At 47.4% G+C, this 13,454-nt stretch overlaps 1 protein-coding gene across 2 annotated transcripts in view; it reads left to right on the forward strand.

The window, feature by feature from the left end:
- Positions 1 to 13,454, forward strand: part of TTC28 (tetratricopeptide repeat domain 28) — a 107,617-nt gene that overhangs the window by 61,227 nt on the left and 32,936 nt on the right. For both annotated transcript variants that reach the window (XM_059863728.1, XM_059863729.1), the window contains 2 exons: positions 1,089 to 1,361; positions 2,387 to 2,517. In XM_059863728.1, the coding sequence (XP_059719711.1) occupies positions 1,089 to 1,361; positions 2,387 to 2,517 (404 nt within the window). The remainder of the gene's footprint in view (positions 1 to 1,088; positions 1,362 to 2,386; positions 2,518 to 13,454) is intronic.

Consider the following 13,454-nt stretch of genomic DNA (forward strand, 5'->3'; position numbering starts at 1 on the left):
CAGTGTTTGCAATCACAGAGACCTTGAAGCCATATGAGCTGTGCAGTGTTTTTCTCTTTCATCGTGTCCCCGTTTCCAAGATTTTTTTTCTCTAAAGGAAGGGGGTTGTCTCCTCCTAGCTCTGTGTCTCTTGCAGGCTTTGTGCTGCAATGCCCTAATGCTGTTAGTCAGGAGGGAACATGGCAATTGTCCTCCTCAGCAGATGGTGCTGGGGGCCACAGGGCTTAGGAGCCAGGGAGCACTGAAATGAAAAAATATCCTTGTTGGTATTTGATTTTTTACAGTGTTTTTCTCCATCCTCCAAAACTAATTTATCTGAAAGTTTCTGTCCTATACAGCAGTTACCTGGTGAATGCAATTTTATTTGCTACCCAAAGGTACTAAGGCTGCTGCTTAGAATGCAGGCTATATGGTGTTCTGTGGGAGCATCCCCAAATTTGGCAGGATGATCTCTGGCTGACTGCCCTGCAGCTGTGTATCAACTGTGCTCCCTGCTGCAGTTAGACAAATTGAAGCAGTTGGGCAGGTCCAGTGCTATCATGCCACAGGAGCACTGTCTCCTGCAGAAGGGGCAGCTTCTTTCTGCAGTTTTGGTCACCTCTCTTAGCACATATCATGTGCTTGGGTATCTGGACAGGCACAGACTTTGCAGACGTTCATCTGAAGGTTTGTGCTGAAAGAGCAAAAACTGCAATGCTCTCAGACACTGCAGATGGCCCATTTCCAGTTTCCTACAAAATTCCACAGATAGCTTCTGTATTCCTTGTGCCATTAGGCCAGACTTCAGAGCTCAGGATGAGACTGCTCTATGCTGAGGCTGCTCTAAGCTCTATTTTTATGCTGCCTTGCTGAAGTGCTTTCTGCAAGGCAAACAGCAGCTTGCCAGGTGATCTGTCTTGATGTGCCAGATCTTAGATGGTACCTTTGAGTCCCAAGCTCCCTTAATAAATCTTAGTTGAATTTGGGCTGTCTGGCCCTTAAGTCATGTGTCATCTGTTTACAAAAAAATCGAGATGAGTTGTGAAGGTGATTCCTGATGCAAATATCTTGGTTTGCTGAGTACCTCTGTCTTTGGTTTTGCGCTTCAGAGTCCCTGGAGCCCACCTACCAACAACTGCAGAAGATGAAGCTGGACAAGAGCCCCTTTGTTGTGGTGTCTGTGATTGGCCAGGAGCTCCTGACTGCAGGCCACCACGGGGCCTCTGTGGTGGTGCTGGAGGCTGCCCTGAAGATTGGCACTTGCAGCCTGAAGCTGCGGGGATCGGTGTTCTCTGCGCTGAGCAGCGCCTACTGGTCCCTGGGGAACACGGAGAAAAGCACTGGATACATGCAGCAGGACTTGGACGTAGCCAAGAGTTTAGGTAAGAGTCCTCCTTTCACTCCTGGAGTGCTGGGTGGGCACTGGTGAAACAAATCAAGAGCTAGGTTGATGATCAGCATCTCTCTTGAGTGCTCAGGTTTCTGTGGGTTTTCACAGACTACTAAGTCTGATCTGAAGCTTCTGAAACGTGCAGACTGCAGGTTTGTGCATCCCTGTTTGCCTGCCTGTGTGAAGGGGGAGATAATCAATGGATGTGCTAAGGTTTTACAGAGTCTTCTAATTACCTGAAGTCATGTTTGTGAGAATTGCTCTTATTCCCTGTGTTGACTCCGGCTCAAAACCCTACATGAGTCTTAAATTAATCCATCTGCTTTTCCAAGTATTTGATGGACAAAAGTACTCTGAGAGTCTGGGGCAGTAGCCAGGGAAGGAACAAATCAGTAGTGACACAATGATGAACAAAGTGTGTTTAAAAATAAGCAAAATCAAAAATCCCCCTTGAGTTCTGTGCCTTCTGTACAACAGTGAGAGCATTTGGCTTTGTGGGATTCTGTAGGGGAGCAGACAGGTGTGAGACAAAGCCCTGGCTGTGCAGAGCTGGAGAGACAATGCCCAAAGGCTGGAGCCAGGACTGTTCACTCAGAGCATAGGGACTGCTCTCTTGAAGATCTTTGTAGGTGTACTTTGTACATCTGAGCTGAGCTGTGCTGCAGAATTGCTTTCTGGAGAAAGCTGGCATGCTTTGTGCTTATTCTAGGCCTTGGTCATTGTCTGACCTTCACAATGTCAAGCAAGGAATAAACAGGGGGGAATGGAAAATTGCCAAGTGTTAGGCCACAGAAGAAAGTAAAACAATTCTAAAAATAAGACTGATGGCTACTGTCAAAGTTTCTGCAGGCCAGCAAAGAGGAAAGTTTGGCTGTGTGTTAAACATAAAGATGAGTTGGTTCTAATGCTGGTTCTCACACCAGAGCATCACTTGTACCCCATATTTCAGTCTTCCCATTGGATGCTTCCAGCAGTGCCTGTATTAGCTAATCTTTGTTTTGTTTGCATGTGACACAGGTGACCAGACAGGAGAATGCCGAGCTCATGGAAATCTGGGCTCTGCATTCTTCTCCAAAGGAAATTACCGGGAAGCCCTTACTAACCACAGACATCAGCTGGTGCTTGCCATGAAGCTCAAGGACAGAGAGGTAGGAAGCTTTTTAAACAGTCAAAGCTGGTAGTCTGCACTGCATGGTTGTCCAGAGAGATCAAAAAACCTTGTCTGTCTGCCCTCCTTTATCCTAAGAATTTGGAAGCTGTGACTTCTCCTCCTGGGTGTCCACTTGCCTTTTCTTAAGAAAAGTCTTTGTACCAGTAGATAATGATGTGTGAGGGGCAGGATGCTTGGGTTGTCCATTTGTCTCCCCTATCTCTGGGCTCTGAGCAGGTCCTTTTGCCTCCCTCTCCCTTACCATCCATGTTCCTACAGCACAGAGGCTCTGGGCTCCAGGGGTAGGAGCTGCTGCTGGGTCAGTGTCAGTACCACGTTGCTGCAGCTGAGCCCTCGCTGTCCTCAGCACATTTCCCAGTGTTACAGGTGCTGCTGACCTGGTCTCTGCTAAGCTGCATCCTAAGTTTTGTCTTTTCCTGCCAAGAAATGGGCAAGATCCCTGACCCCTGTGTTTGCATAAAATGCACTTAGTCTAAACACCAGTGAGAGCAAAAAGAACCCATGCAAACCTGAAAACAAATTGTGCAGGATCTGCTTTGCCTTGACCATTCAGTTATGCTGGGCTCCCTGCCAGTGCAGGGAAGTGGTCTGCACAGGCTGAGGAGGCTGTCCCAAGGCATTTCTACTGAAAGTTCACTGTAAGGACAGAATCATATTTTAGTGCACACATACAAAACCTATCCCCTGCTCCAGGGATTCCCCTCTAGTGTGAGTGGGAAAATGGAGACTGCTGATTGCATGGCAGCAGGGCAGGTGAGAATTCATGTAAGCACTAGTGGTTTTGGGGGAGATCTAAAAGCTGAGGAAGATCAATTTCCCATTGGTAAGTGTGGAAAAAATCTGCTAGAATTTGCTGAATGCTTTACTGCTTTACTAACTTGGTAAGTTAAATATCAAGTAAGCCTTGGAAAAATGCATCTTTCAGTAGGTTGTGGAAGGACTGTGGCTGGGGGAGGGACTTGCTAGACATTTTCTTGATTATTTTACCAGCTGGGAAAGATCCTGAATCACTCCTGATTTTAGGAGTGATTCAGGATTTCCTCGTTTCTGTTCATGAAGAGCAGAAAAGATGTTACTTGTCATTTGTGGAGTTTTCTTGATCGGGGTCCCTGTTGCTGCTAACAGAGTAACCTGTGTGGCTGCTGCTCTTCTGTGGGGTTTCGAGCCCCATGGGTTTCATCCCCTGTTGTGGGGCATGGAGGCAGCAGCAGGGGAGTTGATGTGCTGGCAAGAGCACAGCAGCCCCAGAAGCCCAGGCTGGCCTGGGATGTGGGGCTGGAGCATTTTGCCTGGTGTTCAGCCCACTGATTTAAACAGATCTCACTGAGGGGAGTCCAGGGAATGAGGGCTAATGGTAATAGTCCTTAGTTCATGACACATCTGGGCACATAATTAACAGTTATTGACAACAAATGACTACTTGGTTTAGCAAGAAAGCTGAGCTTCTTGGATTTCCTGTAGGATGTAACCACAGGAAATTAATTTGGCGCTTTCTGATGACATCATCTTGACCACAGCGCTTCCTCTGAACAAAAAGCTGTTTTTCTTGGCCTCCTTTGCAGACATTTTTATAATGCAAATGTTATAAAGTTGCAGTAGGGCTGATGTGAATTCCAGCAGAAGGGAATTTGGTGTGTGACTGTAATGAGGTAATTGTTTTACCCCTGACTGTACAGAGAATTGGCAGAAAAGGTAAAAAGTGCTCCTTTGTATGGGATACTGCTGTCTTTGGAGGGGCTGTCAGGTTCTGAGGCTGCTGGAGCAAATGTTTGCTGTGTTGTGCTGCCCATAAATGGAGGAGGAGGTTGCAGAGGGTCTGTTTGGAGCATTCAGGTGTGTCCTCCCCCATGCAGGCCTGGAGAAGGGGAGCTGCCAGCTGAGCAGGGAAGCATCTCAGCTGCTCACAGAGATTCAGGATTTTATGTGTTTTTCTTCCTTGGCACAGGGAGTCTGTGCAGCTCCTGTTACAAGCACAGGCTCTGTGTCCTGACAGGCCATTTGCTCCTTCAGTCAGTGTGGGGAGAAGTTAGAGCTGTTTTGCTGTAGTTGTGTCCAGAGAGAGCGTGGGGCAGGTGTTGCTGGGATTTGGCACACCTGTAGTGTCTCTAAGAGGGAATTTGAGGGATTGAGCACAACTGTGGGTTTGGTCTGTGCAGGTGAGGGAGAGGACTGGTTCTTAGTGAGGTGCTGTGAAGGGCACCATGAAACAGCCATCTCAGGTAAGGAATGGCTTCCACCTTCAGTAGCTGGTCAAGAAATTCAAATGAGCTGGTTCTGTGGCTAGTCCTGTCCCTGCTTCAGCCATGTCACTGGTGGCAGGGTGGGCATCACTCATTGTGTGCCCCATGGCATCAGTACAAAGTGGAACCATCCCATCCTGAGTGAGGAGGGTGCTCACAGCCCATCTGACCTCACAGGGAGCACATGGGCAGGGGGCTGTAGAACCCTGCTCAGGGCCTCTGTGCACCTCAGGAGCTGATCTTTGGGCATCTCTCTTGGCACCAGCTCCAACTAAGGCCCATGCAATTTGTGCAGAGGTGGAAAATCAAACTTTCCTGGGCTGGGGGGGCCCCTGGTCTTGTCTTTTCTTCACTCATTCAGAGCCAGCTGCAGGCTGTTGGGGTTCACCCTCTCCTGTCCTGCAGGAACTGCTGCCTGTGCAGGGGTCATTGCCACTGAGCAGGAACAAGAAGGTCCACTCTGAGCAGATCTGGCTGCAGTGGAGTGAAATGTAGTCTTTACTTCCTTGCTGATTGATAAGGATGGATAAAGTGACAGCCCTGTCCTAGAGCAGCAGCAGCCTCGTGTTCTGTGCTTTCTGTGTCTGAAATGTCAGCACTACTGTCCAGCAGTTCATGTGCCAAGGAAATCCCATTCTGCTAGCTTGGGCTGCTGCTCTGTTTTCCAGTCTCTGCTTCGTGCTCATGAAAGTGCTGGGAGTTGTACAAAGAGAGGTTCCCCAAAGCAGCAGCCAAGGTACTGGAATGTGCCAGAGGAGGAGTGGCAGATGATGTTAGCAGGGAAGACTGCATCACATTATTTTAGCTTGTTGTCTTTTTCTTGTCACAAAAGCTGGCTCTGATGAGCAGCAGAAGCTTGCAGCCTGTTTCTCCTCAGAGTGGTCTAAGGGCTGCAGTTATACCTGCCCATAATGCAGGTGCTGAGTGTTATGTCTGTGCTCTATTTCTGAATTAATTACTTTGGTTTTCACACCAGGTAGCCTAATCTTCTGGAAACCATCAGGTAACTCATGTAGGTAGGGTGTGTTGATGCCACATCACAAGCTGTGATTTAGACAAGGATTATGCTGTTGATGAGCTGTGCCAGGATCAGAGGAAAGAATGGAATCAAAATGTAAATGTGAAAGCTTTCAGTGCCTGTAAGATTAGTCCCCTGTGTCCCTTTTCATTGCTAGCTGCTCCTCAGGTGTCCAGAACTGTCTTGTATTAGGAATTCTGTAGGGCCATTGTGCCAGTGTAGAGCCAGAGATGTTTGATTTCTTGGGACAGGTTGGGGTGGCCCTTGATGGTGACCATTCTGAAGGCCCTGTGTTCCTTCCAGAACATTTCATTTAGAGAAGACACACTTGAGTTTTGGAGCTGTGAGTGGCTGACATGCAGAAGTAGACAAGAAAGGGAAAACTGTGGATCTCCTTCTTGGGTGCAGTGTCCAAACCCTCACAAAGGCTGTGCTTGAATCCTGCCATGAGGAGGCCATGGACACCACAGGAGCCCAGAGTCTCATAGCTCCCTTCTCTCCTGGGCCCTCAGACGCCTTCGATTACAGCCCCGCTGTTCAGAAATAGCAGGGCAGCATGGCAGGATCAGAAACCAACCATCATGAAATGAGTGCTTGTGCTGCCAGCATGGAGCTCTTGGGGAGGATGCTGCTGCCAGAAAGCCACTGGGTGCTGGCAGCCCCTCTGTGTTGGCTGGCAGGCATGCTTTGAGCTGAACTGAGCCTTCCCCTGGGGTGCAGCATCTCTCTGCACCATGCAGGAGTGAACAGAAGTGTTGGGTGAGAAAGAGGATTGTCTGCAGCCCTGAATTCTCCTGGGGCTGGGATGAAGGTGCAGCTGAGCACTTTCTGGTGCCCCTTTTCTCAGCAGTGTGGCTGAGGGAAGGGCAGAGAGCCGAGGATTGTTATAGTTGCCTCCTCAAGCCAGGTCTAATAAACTCTTGGAGGTCTATAACACACCTAAGATAGCTCAGCTGCCCTTGGAGGCATAAAAATCAGCAGGATGGCTTCTGTTGCAGTGTTGGAAACAAAAAGGTGTAATAAAAGGCAAAATAATAAACAGAGGAAAAACTGAGCCAGGTGCAGGAGGTCCTTGCTCCTGGTGAAACACCTTACAAAAGTGATTAGTTTATTTGTTCATTTCTTTTTCTAGTAAATTGCTCAGGTGGGACTTTTTGGCTTCTGTCCAGTTAGCTATCCTTAAGTTTGAGGTGAAGTCCCCTAGGCCTAGCAGGTGGCTTTTTCACCTAATCGAGGAGAGAAACTTCTGGGCTTCTTTCCTTTTTGAAGGGACAGAGGATAGTTTTGTCACTGTGTCAACAATGGGCACACTCCTACAGAGGACAGACTGACGGACTGTGTCACTACTGTCTTGCCCCTGGGTTGACTCATGATGACCAACAGATTGCAGCAACCATTCCTGGCCTGGTTTTGAAGGGATTTCCCCCCACCTCCCTCTGGAAGCAGCTGTTTGTGGAAGGAAAAGGTGGAGAACTGCTGGGGCTCAGTGCCCTCTTGTTACTGACCCTTTGTATCAGGCTCTGACTGCTGCCCTGGACATCTCCATGAGCATCTGGGGCTCTGGGAATTCTCTGCAGCAGGTGGGTGTGCTCAGTAGCTGGATGAGCCAGGTTTTGCTGTCTCAAGATGCTTTTTAAAACGATTGCAAATGTAAGGCAGAGTTCATGTTTGCAGCTTCAGCAGATTTTGTTCAGAAAGGCTGACTATTTGCAGGAAATGGGGATGATGAACATGATAATTAGAACTGGTAGTTAAGTAGCACAGAAGAAAGATGTTTATTAAGCAGGCTTTGGTGGGTTTTCTGTGTCACCTTGCTCTGGCATATTATGAGGGTTCTTGTGTGGCAGGGGAAATACCAGAATGCAGAAATTCCCACTGAAGAGGGAAACCATGGGCTTGCAGCCCAGGAGACTCCAGAATCCAGCTGGGTACTCTGCTTCCTGCTAGAGGGCATTGCCATGGAGCTGGATGTACCTGGAGCCATGGCTGGGAGGGGTCACCAAGCACTGGCATCCCTGAAGGAGTATTATTGAATATGGTTACTGGGGCAGACATAATCCTTGGTTGGATTCTGTTGGGAATTTGAACATTCTGCAGCTGTCTGAACATGCTTTGTGAGCATCTCACACAGTAGTTATTTAGGTTTGCAGCTTTGGTCATTTTTCCCAGTCCCCTTCAAAGCAATGAAACTCAGTATAAAGCTCCCACATTTGGTAAAGTGCAGCTCCTCGCTTCAGGCTGTGCAAATCAAAGATCAAATTTCACCCTGTTGTTTCCAGAAGGAGATGCAGAAGGAGAGATAGATCATTCCTGTCTAATGAAATCTGTAAATTCTGTAAAGCCAAGGATTTCTGCCCTTTCCTGAGGGGAAGGGGAAATGCTTTCCAGGTGTCCCTCCAGCCCTGCTTTGTCTGTAAAGCCACATCTTCAGTCAATAGCAGGGGTGTATGGATTCAGCCTTCTCCCTGAACTTGTATGAATTCTGGTTTGGGGCAGCAGAATGGGTTTTTTTCTGTTCTTCTGAGTTAAATCTCGTAGAGGATGTGCTCCTTACCAACAGTCCTGGACAAAGTGTGGAGAATCCCATCCATTCATGAGCTGCAGCAGGAGGGAGCCCATGGCAGTGTCCCTGCCTGTGGGATGTGTGTGGCTCTCAGCCATACAAAGAGGTGGTCTGGCCCTGGGGCTGCCACACTTTTCAGAAAGGAAAAATCTGAAAATCTTACGACCACAGTTGTTTTGTTATATTTGCAAACAATCTGGAAAATGAGGACAGGCTATAAATACCTTAGAAATGAGAACTGGAAAGAGTCTTCAGGCTAAAGCAGTTTGTCATGCCTGGAAACATAGACTAAGATGTCAGGGACAGGCTGTGATGAGGAAATGATTCCAGCCTCTCAGTGCAGACAGCAGTCTTGCTTTATTAGGGGTCCAGTGCAGACTGCCTTGTACCCTGGAGGAAGGCTGAGTGCCAACTGCTGGGAGAACACTTACCTTTGGAGTTAATTTGTAATTGTGGGTCCACTAGTGCTGCATTACAGCTCAGACTGATTCACCTGGGTGCCTCAAAGGATGAGTTCAGTGATGTGAACCAGCCTTAGTGCCTGACCTTCAGCAGTTGGATTTATATCTGAGAGTATAAATTCTTTGCCTTTCTCTCTCTGTCTTTAGCAGACTTTTTTAGAGTCAGCTTGACAGGATTCATACAGGTTTGTCTGGTTCAAAAGTGATAGGATTAAGCAGAAGGAAGAGAAATCTGACTGGTGCAGGAAATTTGGGAATGCACTAAAAGGCCATATGCTTTGTTTTGTTTGGACTTGTGACTCAAGAGGGAAATGTAATACTTCCTGAGGATCTCCTTTAAATGTCCCCATTTGACCTCCACAGCACATGGATTTTAGCTGAAGGAAATGCAGTCTTCTGGTTTTACTTTCACAGTGTCTGCAAAGCCCAGCATGCTGCTAAGGCCTGAACCTGGCTGCAGAAAAAAAAAATGAAGCAGAAAACTCATGCAGGAGCTGCAGCTGCAGCACTCTCTGCATTTTCAGGAGTCCCACCTCAGTCAGGGCTTTTCTCCTCTGTATTGAGTTTGCAGTGAGGGGATGTCCAGCTTAAGAACAAGAGTAGCAAGGGTTGGCACAGGTCAGCACACTGCTGTAGGAGTAGATGTTTTCTTTGAACTTGTTAGATCCAGCTTTGTGACTTGCTGGCTTATTCTTCCTGACTTTGACCAGGGTATGAGTCACTCCTCAGGGTCACCACCATGGAGAATCTTGTGGTTTTAACTGAGGAATACTTACATCACCACTAAAAATGTCAAGTCAGCCATCCTCCCTAAAGTGATTGCACACAGGAGCCTTTCAGATTATGTCCAGAAAGTGACCAAATTTGGGCTACTTGGGGTAAAGACAGATGAACCCCAGGTGATGTGTAGGCTTGATGATGAGGTCTCCTTTGTAGTGTTCTTGGGCTGGTGGTTTTTGTGTGATTTCTTTGCAGAATGAGTGGAGCTTTGCAGAGCCCACCCAGAAAGGCAGCCCACTCCCCCAGGTCCCCAGCACCACATGATGAGAGGTGTTGCACCAGTTCCCACAGTGAACAGCCTGGTCAGTGCAAGTGACAGGCAGATTTACTCCTAAAAATGGAATGAACTAGTTGTTGCTTCAGCTTTCCAGCAAAACCTTGCTAACTTGGTCAAAACTATTTGCAAAATTACTCTGTTAAGGGTGTAGCTCAGGTTTACTTTTACAAGTGTTCTAGGCAGAACTAGGCACCTTGCACCTAAATGATAGGGGAGGAGATGGAGTCAGTGGTTTTTCCACTGGAATGGAGCAGCATTATTTTGATCTCCAAATGAGGAGCTGAAAGTCAGCATTCTCCTTGAAGAGAATTGTGAATGGTCTGGCAGTCAGACCCCTAGTGCTGCTCATGTTTGCCTGGATTGATGTACTTCATTTGATACTTTTGCCATGGAACAGGGAGAATGAGAAGTCCTCTGAAACATTAGCAATTTCCTGAGCAAGTGAAAACAGAGAGGACTGGGAGCAGATTGTCAGCACAGTCCATGGCAGGCTCTGTTGTGAGCAGCAGTTCTGTGGATTTTACCCATTAATCAAGTGGAGGCCAGAACCATCTCTTTATACTGTGTGTTTTCAGTCTTTCTATTATGTCATTAATTCCTTGTTGTTCTCTTTCAGTTGGTAGGTACAAAGCTCCTTACAGGCTTTCAGATATTAGTGCTGCTGTTCCATGGCTTTGGCTTTTTTGGTGTTTGCTCTTTGTTAAAGACTGAGATTTTCTACAAATAAATAAGGATATTGATTGTCAGGGATATTGATTTCAGTATATTTTGCCCTCAGGAAATAATTGCCTAAAAGCAAATCCATTCCTTCTTTCTCTGTATGATCATGTATGAGAGGGGAGGATATTGCCTGCTGCTTCCTTTCTGATTTTCAAAAGCATGGTACAGAAAGGAAGAAGCTAGATGTGGTACTGGCACATCAGCCTCACCTTAAAGGGAGGAGAGAAGGAGAAGTTGTAATTTTGATGGGGCATCTGCTCTGTTTGCATGTGAGACTTTGTGCATAAATCAGGCATTGTCCAAGCCAGGCTGTGGCGTACCTGTAGATTCTGAGGAAATGATGAAAGGGCTTAATATAAGTGGAGATAAAGTGCAATTTACAACAAATTATTATTTTAGCAGATCCTGGAACTACCCCCATCACAGTGCTGTCCTGTCTGTGTACACAGCAGTTCCTTGGTCCTTACCTGTAAAACAAACAGCTCCTGTACATAAAGAGCTGGGATCTGTCCCTGGTGTCAGTTATCCTGAGCCCTTCCTACCTGGAGCAGTTCCAGCAGTGTGGGCACAGTGAGATTTTACTGAGTGTGGTGACACCCACAGCACTCAGCCTGTGCTTTCAGAGCCCTGTGTGTGTGTCTGTTCTGGAACAATCTCCTCCCCTGAGTACCCTCAGAGCACTCTCAGTGAGCCAGCACAGCTTGCTTGCATTCAGGAGCAAGGGCATGCAGGTGAGGGGTGAGGGGGGGCAGGTGAAGAGCTACACTGGCTTTCAGAGGTGCTGCTGCCTGCCCTCAGTACAGGGATGAATATGCATGGTAATCTGCTGGGTACAGTTCACTACATCTGTAGGATCAAGCTGCTGTTACTCTGTGCCCAGAGGGAGAAGGGAAGTTGAAAGAAGCAGCTGAAGCGGGGATGCTCCATCTCTGATCAGTCTTAATTAATGTCTGTGTTCAGGGATTAAGGGTGCCTTACAGTGAGATACCAGGCAGAACATTTTCCATTACCTTGTCCATTTCAGGATGATTATAGAGTGTTCTTATTTAAGCAGGCTGTGCACTCAGGTGAAGGCTTGTTTAAATGGAACATGATTGGGAAATGACCATTCTCCACCAAGGGTGAAATACCTAAGGAATGCATCTCTGAATTGCCAGGTGCCATTCTGTGATGCACATCTGCTTAACATCAGACTCTGCCTTACTCAGCTGAAAAACCTGAGCTGGCTGTTGCTTCTGAGAGAAAGAGAGCACTTAGGAACCTTTTTCAGAGCTCCCTTCTGTGCCTCAGCTCAATGGCAGAAGAATCTGCTTTCTATTAAAGTGATAAATTGCTTAATTGGAGGTGTAAGCAACCCCCACTGTAAAATTTGTCTTTGTCAGATATATAAAACATTGATTTTCTTTGTTTGCTGTTGCAAGCCCCCTGTGGTATGGAGCTGCAGTCTCACATCACCCTGCTACCAAGCAGAGGTGTGTGCTAGCAGAGATGGAGTCTGTTTGCCATGTGTCAGCTGTGTGCTCTCCCTGCCAGTGAGGAGGGAACACCCCATCCCTCTTGGGGCTGAGCCACTAGGGGTTCCTAGTGGATCCTGTAATGTGGAGGATTTTATTAAATACACAGTCATGAATTTATCTTCTGGAGTCCTGTTCCTAATTCCCTGAAGTGAGTCACTGGAGTCACCCAGCAGATGTTATCACCAAATTTTCCTAAACACTGCTGTAGGGGCAAGCTGCCCTTACTGCCCCCAGAGCAAATAGAGCACTGATGGTTATCTTGCTGGAGGATTGCTGCTGCAGGAATCAGCCCCAGCCTGGGAAAGCCAGGAGTGCCACAGGCTGTCCTCATGCTGAGTCCCAGAGGATTGAGAAGGGCTCTTCCCAGGTCAGGTAACGGTGGAAGCTGGTGCAGAATAAAACATGAGGGCCATTGGAATGAAGGACACATCAGAGGGTAGAGGTGGCCTTCCTGCCTTGTCTGTGTGTCTGGGTGAGCCACAAAAAGCAAAACAGCCCCAGCTTTCTAATCAAGTTGTGCTATTTTTCATCAGTTCTTCACCCTTTATTTTCTATTTCTTTTTTTGTCTCCTTCAACTTACTTTTCTTTTCTGCTTCACTAGTCCTCCTGCCACATCCTGGTTTAGATAATCCAGCCCTGGGCACTCAGGCGTGTCAGCCAAGTGTTTTTGCATGCTTTGAGAATGGTTGCCAAGCTTGTACCCTTCATTCTAGGTCTTCAGTGTGAGCCTGGGCATGCTCTTGGGCTAAGGGATTAGGAGCCCTAAGAATAAACATTTCCAGCCTCACAAATTTCAATTCCTATCATCTGCTTCCCATTCTAGGAGGCATCCTAAAGATTTCTTCCCATGTGCGGGATGCGCAGTCCCTGCTTCTGTCAAGTTTCTCTTGTGCACACACAATCTGAGATCTGCTGCTTTCCATTTATGCCTCTTTTCCCCAGCCATAGCCCATTAACATCATCTGAGTCTCTGCCTGATGGCTTTTGGCCAGAGCTCATCTTTTCAGCAATCTGCACGCATAGATGTCCACTTTTTTTTATTTTAGCAGCCCCAGGAGACACCAGATTTCACTGACTCCTTGTTTTCCAGAAAGACATTTCTGTTCTCTTCCAGCAATAACAGAAATTCTGTTGCTGGTGGTGGCCAGTCTTCCAGAATTTCTGAACTTTCAGGCTGGATCAGTTCTCACAGCATTGTACTGGGCTTTTCTTGGCCCAGGGGGTGGTGCTGCCTTGTTCCACAGCAGTGGGCACGTTGCTTCCTCTCAGAATGAAGGGAGCTGTGATGCATCTTGAGGCCTGTAATGGGCCCCACTTTGGTCTGGGCCTGTGGAAGA

The sequence above is a fragment of the Haemorhous mexicanus genome, chromosome 19, assembly GCF_027477595.1.
Source record: "Haemorhous mexicanus isolate bHaeMex1 chromosome 19, bHaeMex1.pri, whole genome shotgun sequence".
Taxonomy (NCBI): Eukaryota; Metazoa; Chordata; class Aves; order Passeriformes; family Fringillidae; genus Haemorhous; species Haemorhous mexicanus.